This window comes from Schistocerca americana, chromosome 5 (genome assembly GCF_021461395.2).
Source record: "Schistocerca americana isolate TAMUIC-IGC-003095 chromosome 5, iqSchAmer2.1, whole genome shotgun sequence".
Taxonomy (NCBI): domain Eukaryota; kingdom Metazoa; phylum Arthropoda; class Insecta; order Orthoptera; family Acrididae; genus Schistocerca; species Schistocerca americana.
This window is the reverse complement of record NC_060123.1, coordinates 513,223,353-513,238,031: the sequence shown is the minus strand read 5'-3', so window position 1 is coordinate 513,238,031 and position 14,679 is coordinate 513,223,353. Positions and strand designations below refer to the sequence as shown.

At 44.8% G+C, this 14,679-nt stretch overlaps 1 protein-coding gene across 1 annotated transcript in view; it reads right to left on the bottom strand.

The window, feature by feature from the left end:
* The window catches only part of LOC124616477 (follistatin-A), a gene marked incomplete at its 3' end in the record, with an annotated part of 208,879 nt that overhangs the window by 146,841 nt on the left and 47,359 nt on the right, over nucleotides 1–14,679 (bottom strand). The window contains exon 4 of the mRNA XM_047144787.1: nucleotides 13,403–13,624. Coding sequence (XP_047000743.1) covers nucleotides 13,403–13,624 — 222 coding nt within the window. The remainder of the gene's footprint in view (nucleotides 1–13,402; nucleotides 13,625–14,679) is intronic.

Sequence of the window (14,679 nt, the reverse complement as noted above, 5' to 3'; positions counted from 1 at the left end):
GAGCGCTATGGGACTTAACTCCTGAGGTCATCAGTCCCCTGGACTGAGAACTACTTAAACCTAACTAACCTAAGGACATCACACACATCCATGCCCGAGGCAGGATTCGAACCTGCGACCGTAGCGGAATGTCTCTTATCCTACATTCGTGACCCATGTGAAATGTACGTTGGCGGCAGTAGAATCATTCTGCAGTCAGCTTCTAATGCCGGTTCTCTAAATTTTCTTAATACTGCTTCGCGTAAAGAGCGTCGTCTTCCCTCCAAGGAATCCGATTTGAATGCATGAAACTTGTTGGTCGAACCTAAAAGTAACAAATCTCGCAAACCGCCTCTGAACTGCTTCTATATTTTGATCCCAAACACTCTAGTGGTACTCAGTAACGGGTCGCACTACTGTTCTATACGCTGTCTCCTTTATAGCTGAACTCCACGTCCCTAGAATTCTCCCAGTAAACGAGAGTCGACCGTTCGGCTTCCCTAACGGCGTTATGCAAAAAATGGTTCAAATGGCTCTAAGCACTATTGGACTTAACATCTGAGGTCATCAGTCCCCTAGACTCAGAACTACTTAAACCTAACTAACCTAACGACAGCACACACATCCACGCCCGAGGTAGGATTCGAACCTGCGACCGTAGCAGCAACGTGGTTCCGGACTGAAGCGCCTAGAACCGCTCGGCCATAGCGGCCGGCGTGGCGTTATGCGCTCGTTTCTTTACATATCGCATTGCAAGGTTACGTCTGCATACTTAATCGACGTGACTGCCAAGAAACACACCACTAATGCCGTATCTGAACAGGATTGTTTTTCCTACTCATCTGCGTTTTACTGCATTTGGGAAATCTGCCATTTGTCGCACCAGAAATTAGTCTAAATCATCCTGTATACTTTCACATTCTCGACAACAACACTTTCCCGTAGACTATAACGTTATCAGCGACAGTCGCAGATTATCACACAGATAGTTATGTGTACACTGTATTATATATTCAAACCCACATGCTGTTTACATTGAAATATGCAGCGACTATCTTTTACTCTGTATTTCCCCATACGGTTGAAACACACTACAGTAAGTGAAAGGCAATAACTATTATAACCACCGCTACTGTCGCAGGTTAGAATCCTGCCTCGGGTATGGATGTGTGTGATGTCCTTAGGTTAGTTAGGTTTAAGTAGTTCTAAGTTCTAGGGGACTGATGACCTCAGAAGTTAAGTCCCATAGCGCTCAGAGCTATTTTTGAACTATTATGAGGTGCATTCAAGTTCTAAGGCCTCCGATTTTTTTTCTCCAGACTGGAAAGAGACAGAAACATGCGCATTGTTTTAAAGTGAGGCCGTGTTCATTGTCAATACGTCCCAGGGATGGCAGCACCGTACGGCAGATGGAATTTTACCGCCAGCGGCGAGAATGAGAACTGTTTTAAATACTTAAAACGGCGACGTTTTCCATACTTGAACAGCGTGCAGTCATTCGTTTTCTGAATTTGCGTGGTGTGAAACCAATTGAAATTCATCGACAGTTGAAGGTGACATGTGGTGATGGAGTTATGGATGTGTCGAAAGTGCGTTCGTGGGTGCGACAGTTTAATGAGGGCAGAACATCGTGTGACAACAAACCGAAACAACCTCGGGCTTGCACAAGCCGGTCTGACGACATGATCGAGAAAGTGGAGAGAATTGTTTTGGGGGATCGCCAAATGACTGTTGAACAGATCGCCTCCAGAGTTGGCATTTCTGTGGGTTCTATGCACACAATCCTGCATGACGACCTGAAAATGCGATAAGTGTCATCCAGGTGGGTCCCACAAATGCTGACAGACGACCACATGGCTGCCCGTGTGGCATGTTGTCAAGCAATGTTGACGCGCAACGGCACCATGAATGGAACTTTCTTTTCGTCGGTTGTGACAATGGATGAGACGTGGATGCCATTTTTCAATCCAGAAACAAAGCGCCAGTCAGCTCAATGGAAGCACACAGATTCACCGCCACCAAAATAATTTCGGGTAACCGCCAGTGCTGAAAAAATGATGGTGTCCATGTTCTGGGACAGCGAGGGCATAATCCTTACCCATTGCATTCCAAAGGGCACTACGGTAACAGGAGCATCCTACGAAAATGTTTTGAAGAACAAATTCCTTCCTGCACTGCAACAAAAACGTCCGGGAAGGGCTGCGCGTGTGCTGTTTCACCAAGACAACGCACCTGCACATCGAGCTAACGTTACGCAACAGTTTCTTCGTGATAACAACTTTGAAGTGATTCCTCATGCTCCCTACTCGCCTGACCTGGCTCCTAGTGACTTTTGGCTTTTTCCAACGATGAAAGACACTCTCTGTGGCCGCACATTCAGCAGCCGTGCTGCTATTGCCTCAGCGATTTTCCAGTGGTCAAAACAGACTCCTAAAGAAGCCTTCGCCACTGCTATGGAATCATGGCGTCAGCGTTGTGAAAAATGTGTACGTCTGCAGGGCGATTACGTCGAGAAGTAACGCCAGTTTCATCGATTTCGGGTGAGTAGTTAATTAGAAAAAAAATCGGAGGCCTTAGAACTTGAATGCACCTCGTATAACCTGTTTGACGTACGGCAAGATTGATGAGCGCCCGATTTGACATATTCTTCACATTATTATAACCAAAGATTTTGTGCATTTGTTAGTACCTCTGATATTAAAGACTTGGTTCCTTGCACATGATTATATCTGTGAAAGCTATACCTGGTCGGAATAACAAAGTGATTGACAGCTAGTTTTTTACATGACAGGTGCCATAGCAATAACTAATCAGAAAATGAGCTTGGCCACGCCTTCCGTTGTGTTCCCGCTCTTATATTGTTCTACTACCTCAGGTACCAGTTGCCACAGTCAGTAAGAGACGACGTTTCCCTCCGGTAACGTGAGAATTGGGATCCGTTTTCTCTGTTTCGGCTGAACAATGTTACTATGCAACCCTCACAAAAAAATACAATTTCGAAAAAGCTTACGTGTCTGATACTACATGACCTTCCCCTATCACGTGAAACGTTTCCTATTCGTGTTTCTTCTGACGGAAAATTTATGGGAACCTCTACAAATATTCCTCGATATTCTGAGTTTCCATTATATAAATATGAACGTGCTTAAGGAATTAAACTAATCGGACAAAATATTAGTCAACCCCTCAAAAGAGCAGAATGGTTGCTCTGGAGAGATGCAGATACTAAAGAACTACTACCAGACCGTCATATGGCCCTCCATTTATGACGCACGTCCTGTGAGTGAAGTTATGTTTACGTAGCAGTCAACTGTGTGCATTCATGACAGTCAAATGGGTTGACGTGGAGACGCGACAGATTGAAAAAATAGTGCCGTGTAACACGGCTCAAGAAAAGTGGTCGCAAAAATATTTTAAATGACAGGGACCGCAAACGAGTATCACGCTTTGTCAACAGCAGTCGGTTTCAGACACAACAGGTATTGTTACTGCCAGCGAATGGCGGTTCCTCTCGACTAGTCAGCGAGCGAACACTGAGAACGGAACTTCACGGGACTGACATTTGGTGACGGGAACATCGTAGAATGTTGTAGCCCACATTGGCACACAAATCTGCATTTCTTCTATAGGCTAACCAATATAGAAATTGGACGGTGCCTGACTGGAAGCGTGTAGTGTTGTCCATTGAATTGCGATTTTGTGTCTTTTCAAATGATGCGACGTGTCGACGGCATCAACGTCTCAATGAGGCATTTAACCCGCAGTGCCTGGATGGTACAGTTCATTCTGCAGGTGGTTCTGTGTTGTTTCAGGGGTGTTTTTTCGCATTATGCGCCCACTCATTCAGGATACCGCGAACATGAACCAGGATGTATATTTCAGCATATTCGGTGACCCGCTGTTCCTCTTTCTTCTAGAACTTGCTATGGGAACTCCTGTGTTCTCAGATGACAAAACTGTTCACAGAGTTGCACACATGCTGCTCTGTAGAAGACTCAGGCACCCTACAGCAAATTGACAGACCTGTTAAAGAACGCGATCTTAACTCGATAGAATATGTCTGGGACCATTTGCAGCAGCGTGTGAATGTAGCAATCAGCATCTCGTGCTCCAAGAATTCTAATCATCAGTATCTAGACCTCACGGAAAATAACGTGGAAACCGCACAGAAAGCCATTCTCGTCGTGAACTTTGAGCAATTCCATCCCATTGTTCTGAATGTGTGGCCGCCTCCGTTGGCTGTGTTCTCGTTGCTGTATTTTCACTATATAGCCTGCCACTTCAGTCTTTGCGCATTACAGGTGCAGGGAAAGTTGATCATGATCAGATGCGTGTGACTATTTGTAAAGAGCATCATATTTTTGTTGGGAAGCAAACGGGTCTGACGTGACATGACTGTCGCCTGTCGCTAAACAATATTGTTTCATTTTTCTAGCACTACTGTGTGGTTGTTTCATTGTGAGTTCTGGGCTTGTTTTCTTGGGAGGAAAAATTTTCATTTTTCTCGCTGGGCAGGTGTGCTTCCGGTATAGTCACTAGTTTCTGTTTGACGGCAGAAGGCGGCCTGTGAGTTTCATTAGGGGGACCCAGGGAGTTCAGCAGTTTCGCAGAACTGGGGCCACAACCCACTCTATGTTTTTGTTGGCTACAGCCAGCGCCTGTCCGCCTGCCGTCCCAAGAGAGTAACTGAGCATGAGCATGACATTTTTGCCTTTCCTGGATTGACATCAAAGCGCTGGATGACGTAATGCTGCCCTAGGAGCATGAGAAATTCGGTTGCTTTCGGTCCAGATTTTTCGTATATCCCACCGAATTAGCCACCCCTGCCACTGTGCATGGTGTGGAGAGGTTAACCAACCCGTGAGACGCTGGTATAGGCCAGTACCAACCTCTTGTTTTGAGAATGAAAACATGGTCCAAGTACGACATATTTTTTTGGCCCAAGTAGGCTGTATCCTTTTTATTATCTGTGCAATAGCCAGTTTTAACTGTGGGTCATTTTCAAACACCTATTTTAAGCTTCACGCTTCATTTGATTCTCATACATCACCTGTGGACAGGTATACATCGTATTTCTGTGCGTATGTGGCACAAAAGCAATACAATAGCGTACATGATTACGTCTTGTTTCTTAAGGTGCTTTCCGTATGCAATGAGTGGGAAGTTTCTGCTGCGTTCTCCCGTTTTGTCGTTAAGTAAGTAATATGCTGGTTCTTCTCTTTGGCAATAGCACTGAGTCGTCCCCTATCTGTGGAGTTTTTTTACTGTTGAGAGTCGATAATGGACAAGGACGTCCTTGGGATATTCACCTCATGGCATCCGTCTGGTGCTGAATGGTGCATCCTAGCTGATTTTTAGGGAAATGTAAGTGCCGCAATTGCAGTAGGGCGATCTGTATTCTGAGAAACTCACAGCTTACCTGTACTGCCCTGCAACTTGTGTTGCATATTTGATTATAATTTTTGATCTCTTATGTTTTGTTAATTCTGAATTCGTGAGCTGCGCAGGTGAGGATATCTTACTGCAATTTCTCCACGCAGTCTTCCACACAGTTTAGTACTCTCCACAGTGCCAGTGACACTTTGTGTAGTTTCTATTGAGAATTTACAGAAATTTGCTCTCTCTCAGTTCCGTGTGAACTGTGTGCATCATAAAGAGAAAATAAAAATATGTTACACTCAAACTTGACCTAGATTTCAACATCCCTCGACTGTTCTCCACTTTTTCTATGGTTAGGCGCCGCACAAATTGGTATAAAGGAGTTGTTGTTCTCACAATGACGGTATTATCGTTCTGTACAATGGCCAAACACAAGCAACAGCTGTTTGAAGTTAAAGACAGACACCACCGAGATTCATAGACACAATATTTCCCTGTGGCGCATGCTCTTTATTCTACATTGCCAATAACGCAGTAAGTGGCATCGGCTGCTACACTACATTTTTCATTTTTTTGTTTTATGAAATTTTATTCTGGCGGGACGTGGTTGGTCTTGTTTTGCTTTCGTTGATTTTTATTTATACAACTACTTCGGACTGGTTCAAATGGCTCTGAGCACTATGGGACTTAACATCTGAGGTCATCAGTCCCCTAGAACTTAGAACTACTTAAACCTAACTAACCTAAGGACATCACACACATCCATCCTCGAGGCAGGATTCGAACCTGCGACCGTAGCGGTCGCGCGGTTCCAGCCCGAAGCGCCTAGAACCGCTCGGCCACAACGGCCGGCTACTTCGGACTCTAGTGAGAAAATATTGAATTTGAATGTCCATATTTGTCATATTATTGGACTTACATAACATACTAATATAGTAGTTTGCAGGCAGCATAGGTGCAGCTTACAAGCTACGCGAAAAATTCAGGTTTTCACTGACTGAAGCTATCGAACTGCACCTTCCCTACCGCGTCTTGGCCGTACTCGACAGAGCTCCACTCAGTATTGCTTTGTCTCTTCCTGTGCCGCACCTTTTGCGTGGGCACGGCCCGAGTCATATCGTGCGCACTCTACCTATGTGTGGGTAAGGCATGACTGAAGAAATCTGACTTCGTTACAAGGCCAGAGGCGGTGTTACATGGTATTAGTACGATATCTATTGTAGATTAGTATTCTGTTGTCGCACGTGCTCATTTAGGGAATTATTATTGGCTAACAGCCCGGGAAGCGAGGACCAGACCAGAGGGACAGAGAACATATGGAGATTCTGCGAAGGGTTGTTGAGCACCCCCTGCCGTTCCACGACGTACTATCAGCCGAAATATTTTATGTGGTCAATGTGCAGTTGTTCTGAAAGCAATAAAGTTTGGTTTTATATACGACAAGGTTTCTGGATTTGTGTCTGGAATCGACGCAGCGTAAAAAATGCACGCACTTACCTGGACATTGAATATAGGTACATATAAATTTTAGATACATTGTGTAACTACGCACAGCATTCCGTTCACATCAGTGTATTTGTTTACGTGTGTAATAAAGCTTACTTCATTCAAATTCTCCTTGTATACCGTACGCTGACACTGGACTCGCATTCGGGAGGACGACGGTTCAATCCCGTCTCCGGCCATCCTGATTTAGGTTTTCCGTGATTTCCCTAAATCGTTTCAGGCAAATGTCGGGATGGTTCCTTTGAAAGGGCACGGCCGATTTCCTTCCCAATCCTTCCCTAACCCGAGCTTGCGCTCCGTCTCTAATGACCTCGTTGTCGACGGGACGTTAAACACTAACCACCACCACCACCACCGTACGCTGTATGACACTGCCGAAAATTTATGACGCTAAGGAATCTTGATAAAAGCTTGTAGAATAGTTTGTAAGATTTCCAAAACATGAGACCATGCCCGTTTGTTGCGATTGAAAATTTCGTTGCTGGTGAACTAACTATTTTTTGTGCCAGAATTGTAAAGCAGCTGGTTCATTCTTTTGCCTTAGGCACCACACAGCTATTTTTTGCAGCTTTCTTCTAAATTTTGAATATTTTCGCATTAGAAACTACGAATATGGATGACAGTAAGGCAGGTAATTCATTGTGAATAGATGAGTATGAGTTTTAAACCATAACTTCAAATCTTAATGGAACCACTTTGTACATAAAGGAAAAACTGCAAAGTGTCAATTATTCTCTGAAACGTAATCTTGGTATCTATTTGTGCATAGGTAGTGTTTTGCAAAAGTTTCATACATATAACAAGCAAATGATCAACTGATTCAGGAGAGAGACGGTTTAGGTAGACGATATATTGACTATTAATGTCATTAACTTCCTATCTGACAACAAGTTCGTTGCATATTTAACTGAGTGCGTTAGATCGTATTGTAGCTTATGTGTGAGGCGATGTTTTTGTATTTTACCCGTGTAATTCAATTTCAAAGGGAAGTTAACCACATACTACATACAATTTATACAGAGTGTTGAAAAAGGATTCCATTCTTTGAGAAATGGTAGTACGGATCAAAACAAGACAAAAATGTTCAGAAACGTTGGCTCTAAAATGCATCCCTTAAGAGTTATGAGCAGTTGTTCATCTTCGCTACTATGAAACACATATCTTCTACTGGAAGGTCTTTGCTATGAAGAACAACCTACGCAAAGCAGTAAACAAATGTGGACATATTCGTCTGTTATTGTTCGTGATACAGCAAGCAGTAAACATCTGTTAGTGTTGTTATTGCAAACCGCGTTCATAGTTCTGCGTATGTGCAGTGCTTATATTAGTTCTAAAGGAACCAGTCTGTACTCTAATTAGTTAGAAACATGCTTACGTCGAACTTTTATCTTTGTGCATACCAGCCTCGTGGAAGACTTATTTCACATGGGAAACTGCAGACAGTATTGAGCACCTCCTTCAGCGGTGGCTCACAGTGTAGGTCTCGTGTGTAATAGCAAGCAGATGATGTTAGAAGCTCAGTTGTTTCACACTAACAGAATAGCGAGTTCTCGTTTGTTTAATTGTTTACTGCATTCCGTAGGTCGCTCATAATAGCAAAGAGCTTGCAGCAGAAGAAATGTGCTTCATAGTAGCGAAGATGCAGAAGTATTCACAGCTATTAAGGTATTCATTTTAGGGCCCACGTCTGTTGGACTCTCTTTTTTTCTTTTTTTTCGGGCCCTACTACCGCCTCTCAAAATAGGGAATACTTTTCTTTAACATCCTGTGTGATAGCAAACTTTTCTAGAACCTTTTGTATTTGTTACTCTCCGACAGTAGTGGGTTACACATATCTCCGACACATTTCGGTATTTTTCCGTATTAGCTTCACAGCATATATCGCGCAGAAAATGATGTGTGGAACAACACAAAGACCGAATAAAACAGATTTTCCAGACCGTCTTCTCATTGTATCATGCTACTGATCATCTGAGAGTACAGCATTAGTGTATACAGGGTATCCATAATTAAAGTTCCTGTTTCAAACCGCTGTAGAAAGAGAGTCACTGCTTAGATTGACGTCAAATTCGAACAGCATAATGTCGTCGCAGGGGTAAACGTCGTGAAACAAAAGAAAAGAAAAATGTAATGAAAATTTTACCAATAGATGGCATTGTAACCGTCTTGAAGTAAATGGGGTCGACTATAAATGACAGATGAATCGCAGTACGATAGCTATGGTCTGAGCTGCACATTGCAACAGCCGTATTGTTTAATGTGGATGTGTACTGTTTAATGTGCACAAGTTCCGTAGTCAATAGTTGTGGCACTGCTAGTTAGGTAAGCCCGTGTACCACGGCTAGGTGATATCACATCCGACCAGAAAAATCGAATCGTCCTGAGGCCAAAAGCCGCATAAAAAACTAAATGACATCGGTTTCTAATTGTCCTGAGGTGCAAAAACCGCATAGAAAGCAAAATGACATCAATTTTTAAATGTTCTGGGGCTTAAATTATACAAAAAGCAAAATGACATCAGTTTTTAATTGTTCTGTGGCCAAAAACCACAAAAAAAGGAAAATGACATCGGTTTCTGTCTGTCGTGAGACAGGAGCAAGACATGCTCAATATGCCACAAACTGAAATCGAGACAATGCACGTTCCGCAACAGAGAGAGTCTCGGGTGTCTCAATGCGTACCGTCTATGGATCTGTGTTCGTAATTGGACCACTGAACACGACGTAACGAAATGACGGTTTGTAATTCTAGAATTTTCGAAATGCCGAAATGACTCTGCAGCAGCCGCTCCATGGCTGTGCATTGTGATGCTGAGAGCCATCTTGCCTAAAAATGATCCTGCACACACATCCCCGCTCTTGAAGGGTCGGAATGGCGTTGATGCGCAAAAGACACTCGTAGCGTTTACCAATGATGGTACAGGTAATAGGACCCGCAGGACTCATCTTCTCGAAAACATACGGCCCTGCGATGAACGATGCCGTCAAACCGCACAACACAGTCACCGTTGCGAAATAAACTGGAACCGGTCGATGTGCGTGCGGATTTTCCGTTGCCCATATTCAGCAGTTCTGCATGTTGACATGTCCGTAGAGATGGAAATGGGCTTGGTCTGTCCACAGATCGTTCCATGCCCGTTCATTGTCCACTTCCTTCCACGTGAGCAAGAAATTCCAGAGCGATCGCTTGACTTGCAGGCAGCTCAACGGGAAGCAATTGCTGAACATGGCAATGCAAGGCGTTTCATAGGATTCGAGCAATGCACACCACCGCTGGAACCCTCGCGCAATGTTGTGGCCTCTCCTTTCCTCCTTCTGCCACAATGCCGTTCAAAAGAACTTTTCTTTTCGATTTTTGTAGTCCTTTTGTTCAGATTGTTATCAGAGATTGGACGAATGTCTTTTTTTCATATTCTTGAGTGTCCGGAACTTCTCCGGGCCAACTGGCGCACAATCACCATTCTTGCGCAAGAGCCTTACCAGCAGTTGACGTTTCCCCCTGCATCAGTAGTATTCTGTTCAAATTTGACTTCATTTTGGCTGGCGGTTCTCCTTCTACAGCATTTTCAAACAGAAGTCTTAACTATGGGCACCTGCTGGTAGTCGATGCACATCAGGGGTTCGTTCACGATAATCAAAGGTACACTACTGGCCATTAAAATTGCTACACCACGAAGATGACGTGCTACAGACGCGAAATTTAACCGACAGGAAGAAGATGCTGTGATATGCAAATGATTAGCTTTTCAGAGCATTCACACAAGGTTGGTGCCGGTGCTGACACCTACAACGTGCTGACATGAGGAAAGTCTGCAACCGATTTCTCACACACAAACAGCAGTTGACCGGCGTTGCCTGGTGAAGCGTTGTTGTGGTGTCTCTTGTGAGAAGGAGAAATGCGTACCATCACGTTTCCGACTTTGATACAGGTCGGATTGTAGCCTATCGCGATTTCGGTTTATCGTATCGCGACATTGCTGCTCAAGTTGGTCGAGACACAATGTTGTTGTTGTTGTGGTCTTCAGTCCTGAGACTGGTTTGATGCAGCTCTCCATGCTACTCTATCCTGTGCAAGCTTTTTCATCTCCCAGTACCTACTGCAGCCTACATCCTTCTGAATCTGCTTAGTGTATTCATCTCATGGTCTCCCTCTACGATTTTTACTCTCCACGCTGCCCTCCAATACTAAATTGGTGATCCCTTGATGCCTCAGAACATGTCCTACCAACCGATCCCTTCTTCTGGTCAAGTTGTGCCACAAACTTCTCTTCTCCCCAATCCTATTCAATACTTCCTCATTAGTTATGTGATCTACCCATCTAATCTTCAGCATTCTTCTGTAGCACCACATTTCGAAAGCTTCTATTCTCTTCTTGTCCAAACTATTTATCGTCCATGTTTCACTTCCATACATGGCTACACTCCATACAAATACTTTCAGAAATGACTTCCTGACACTTAAATCAATACTGGATGTTAACAAATTTCTCTTCTTCAGAAACGATTTCCTTGCCATTGCCAGCCTACATTTTATATCCTCTCTACTTCGACCATCATCAGTTATTTTGCTCCCCAAATAGCAAAACTCCTTTACTACTTTAAGTGCTTCATTTCCTAATCTAATTCCCTCAGCATCACCCGACTTAATTAGACTACATTCCATTATCCTTGTTTTGCTTTTGTTGATGTTCATCTTATATCCTCCTTTCAAGAGACTGTCTATTCCATTCGCCGGCCGCTGGTGGCCGAACGGTTCTGGCGCTACAGTCTGGAACCGCACAACCGCTACGGTCGCAGGTTCGAATCCTGCCTCGGGCATGGATGTGTGTGTTGTCCTTAGGTTAGTTAGGTTTAAGTAGTTCTAAGTTCTAGGGGACTTATGACCTCAGCAGTTGAGTCCCATAGTGCTCAGAGCCATTTGAACCAACCATTCCATTCAACTGCTCTTCCAAGTCCTTTGCTGTCTCTGACAGAATTACAATGTCATCGGCAAACCTCAAAGTTTTTATTTCTTCTCCATGAATTTTAATACCTACTCCGAATTTTTCTTTTGTTTCCTTTACTGCTTGCTCAATATACAGATTGAACAACATCGGGGAGAGGCTACAACCCTGTCTTACTCCCTTCGCAACCACTGCTTCCCTTTCATGTCCCTCGATTCTTATAACTGCCATCTGGTTTCTGTACAAATTGTAAATAGCCTTTCGCTCCCTGTATTTTACCCCTGCCACCTTTAGAATTTGAAAGAGAGTATTCCAGTCAACATTGTCAAATTTGACTGTTAGAGGAATATGCAATCGGTGGGTTCAGGAGGGTAATACGGAACGCCGTGCTCGATCCCAACGGCCTCGTATCACTAGCAGTCGAGATGACAGGCAGCTTGTCCGCTTGGCTGTAACGGATCGTGCAGCCACGTCTCGATCCCTGAGTCAACAGATGGGGACGTTTGCAAGACAACAACCATCTGGACGAACAGTTCGACGACGTTTGCAGCAGCACGGATTATCAGCTCGGAGACCATGGCAGCGGTTACCCTTGACGCTGCATTACAGACAGGAGCGCCTGCGATGGTGTACTCAACGACGAACCTGGGTGCACGAAAGGCAAATCGTCATTTTTTCGGATGAATCCAGGTTCTGTTTACAACATCATGATGGTCGCATCCGTGTTTGGCGACATCGCGGTGAACTCACATTGGAAGCGTGTATTCGTCATCGCCATAATGACGTATCACCGGGCGTGATGGTATAGGGTGCCATTGGTTACACCTCTCGGTCACCTCTCGTTCGCATTTACGGCACTTTGAACAGTGGACGTTACATTTCAGACGTGTTACGACCCGTGGCTCTATCCTTCATTCGATCACTGTGAAACCCTACATTTCAGCAGGATAATGCACGACCGCATGTTGCAGGTCCTGTACTGTATACAGAAAATATTCGACTGCTGCCCTGGCCAGCACATCCTCCAGATCTCTCACCAATTGAAAACGTCTGGTCAATGGTGGCTCGTCACAATACGCCAGTCACTACTCTTGATGATCTGTGGTATCGTGTTGAAGGTGCATGGGCAGCTGTACCTGTAAACGCCATCCATGCTCTGTTTGACTCAATGCCCAGGCGTATCAAGGCCGTTATTACGGCCAGAGGTGGCTGTTCTGGGTACTGTTTCTCAGGATCCTTGCACCCAAAATGCGTGAAAATGTAATCACATGTTAGTTGTAGTATGATATATTTGTCGAATGAATACCCGTTTATCATTTGTTCTTGGTGTAGCAATTTTAATGGCCAGTTGTGTAATTTCTTTCCTAGTTGTAGCTGCTGATTATTAACAGTTAGAAAATATTTCAGAGGTACTTGACGCGTTATCTAGTGCTACCGCACACAACGCCCGTTTGTTTTGACAACATGAAAGACGGTGGTGGTGCGAGAGAGGGTTCTGAATTCGCTTCAATGCCGCCGCGGTGGAGCTGCGGTGACACTGCAGTAGCGACAGCGGGGCGGGCTGGGTTGCCTGGGCGCAGGGGCGCGCGTACTCACTCTGACACTTGCCGGGGTAGTCGACGGCGAGCGCGGGCACCTTGCGGCGGCAGGCGCGCCGGCGCAGGCGGCACACGGAGGTGTAGGAGCGGCCGTCGGTGCCGCAGACCGGGCCCCGCAGGCGCGCGTGCGCCTTGCAGTCGGCGGCGCACACGCAGCGCGGCGCGCCCCGCCGCAGCACGCAGCGCCGGCCCTCGCCGCACTGCACGCCCGCGCACGACTCTGCAACACCGCACCGCCGCCCCGTCACTCGTCCGCTCCGCTCCCGACCTCCACCTGTTGCACCAGCCTACGGCTCAAACACTGCTCCCGTACGAGAGTCGGCTTCTCTCGAAGAATCGCCAGCGAGTCAGGAAAAACCACACGTGTCAAAGTTAGCTTGCTCTCATCTATACGATACTCTCCTGTCCACATAAAATTGTTCACAGAACGGCTTTCAATGAACGGATTGACAAAAATATGCAAACACCAAGAACTATTTACCATATCTAATAAGCAGGCGAAATACCCTCAGACTTCAAGAAGAATATAATAATTCCAATCCCAAAGAAAGCGGGTGTTGACAGATGTGAAAATTATCGAACTATTGGTTCAATAAGTCACAGCTGCAAAATACTAACGCGAATTATTTACAGACGAATGGAAAAACTGATACAAGCCGACGTCGGGGATGATCAGTTTGGATTCCGTAGAAATATTGGGACACGTGAGGCAATACTGACCCTACGACTTATCTTAGAAGAAAGATTAAGGAAAGGCAAACCTACGTTTCTAGCATTTGTAGACTTAGAGAAAACTTTTGACAATGTTGATTGGAATACTCTCTTTCAAACTCTGAAGGTGGCAGGGGTGAAATACAGGGAGCGGAAGGCTGTTTGCAATTTGTACAGAAACCAGATAGATGGCAGTTATAAGAGTCGAGGGGTATGAAAGGGAACCAGTGGATGGGAAGGGAGTGAGACAGGGTTGTAGCTTATCCCAGATGTTATTCAATCTGTATATTGAGCAAGCAGTAAAGGAAGCAAAAGAAAAATTCGGAGTGGGTATTAAAATCCAGGGAGAAGAAATAAAAACTTTGAGGTTCGCCGATGACATTGTAATTCTGCCAGAGACAGCAAAGGACCTGGAAGAACAGTTGAACGGAATGGACAAGGTCTTGAAAGGAGAATATGAAATGAACATCAACAAAAGCAAAACGAGGATAATGGAATGTAGTCGAATTAAGTCGGGTGATGCTGCGGGAATTAGATTAGGAAATGAGACGCTTAAAGTAGTAA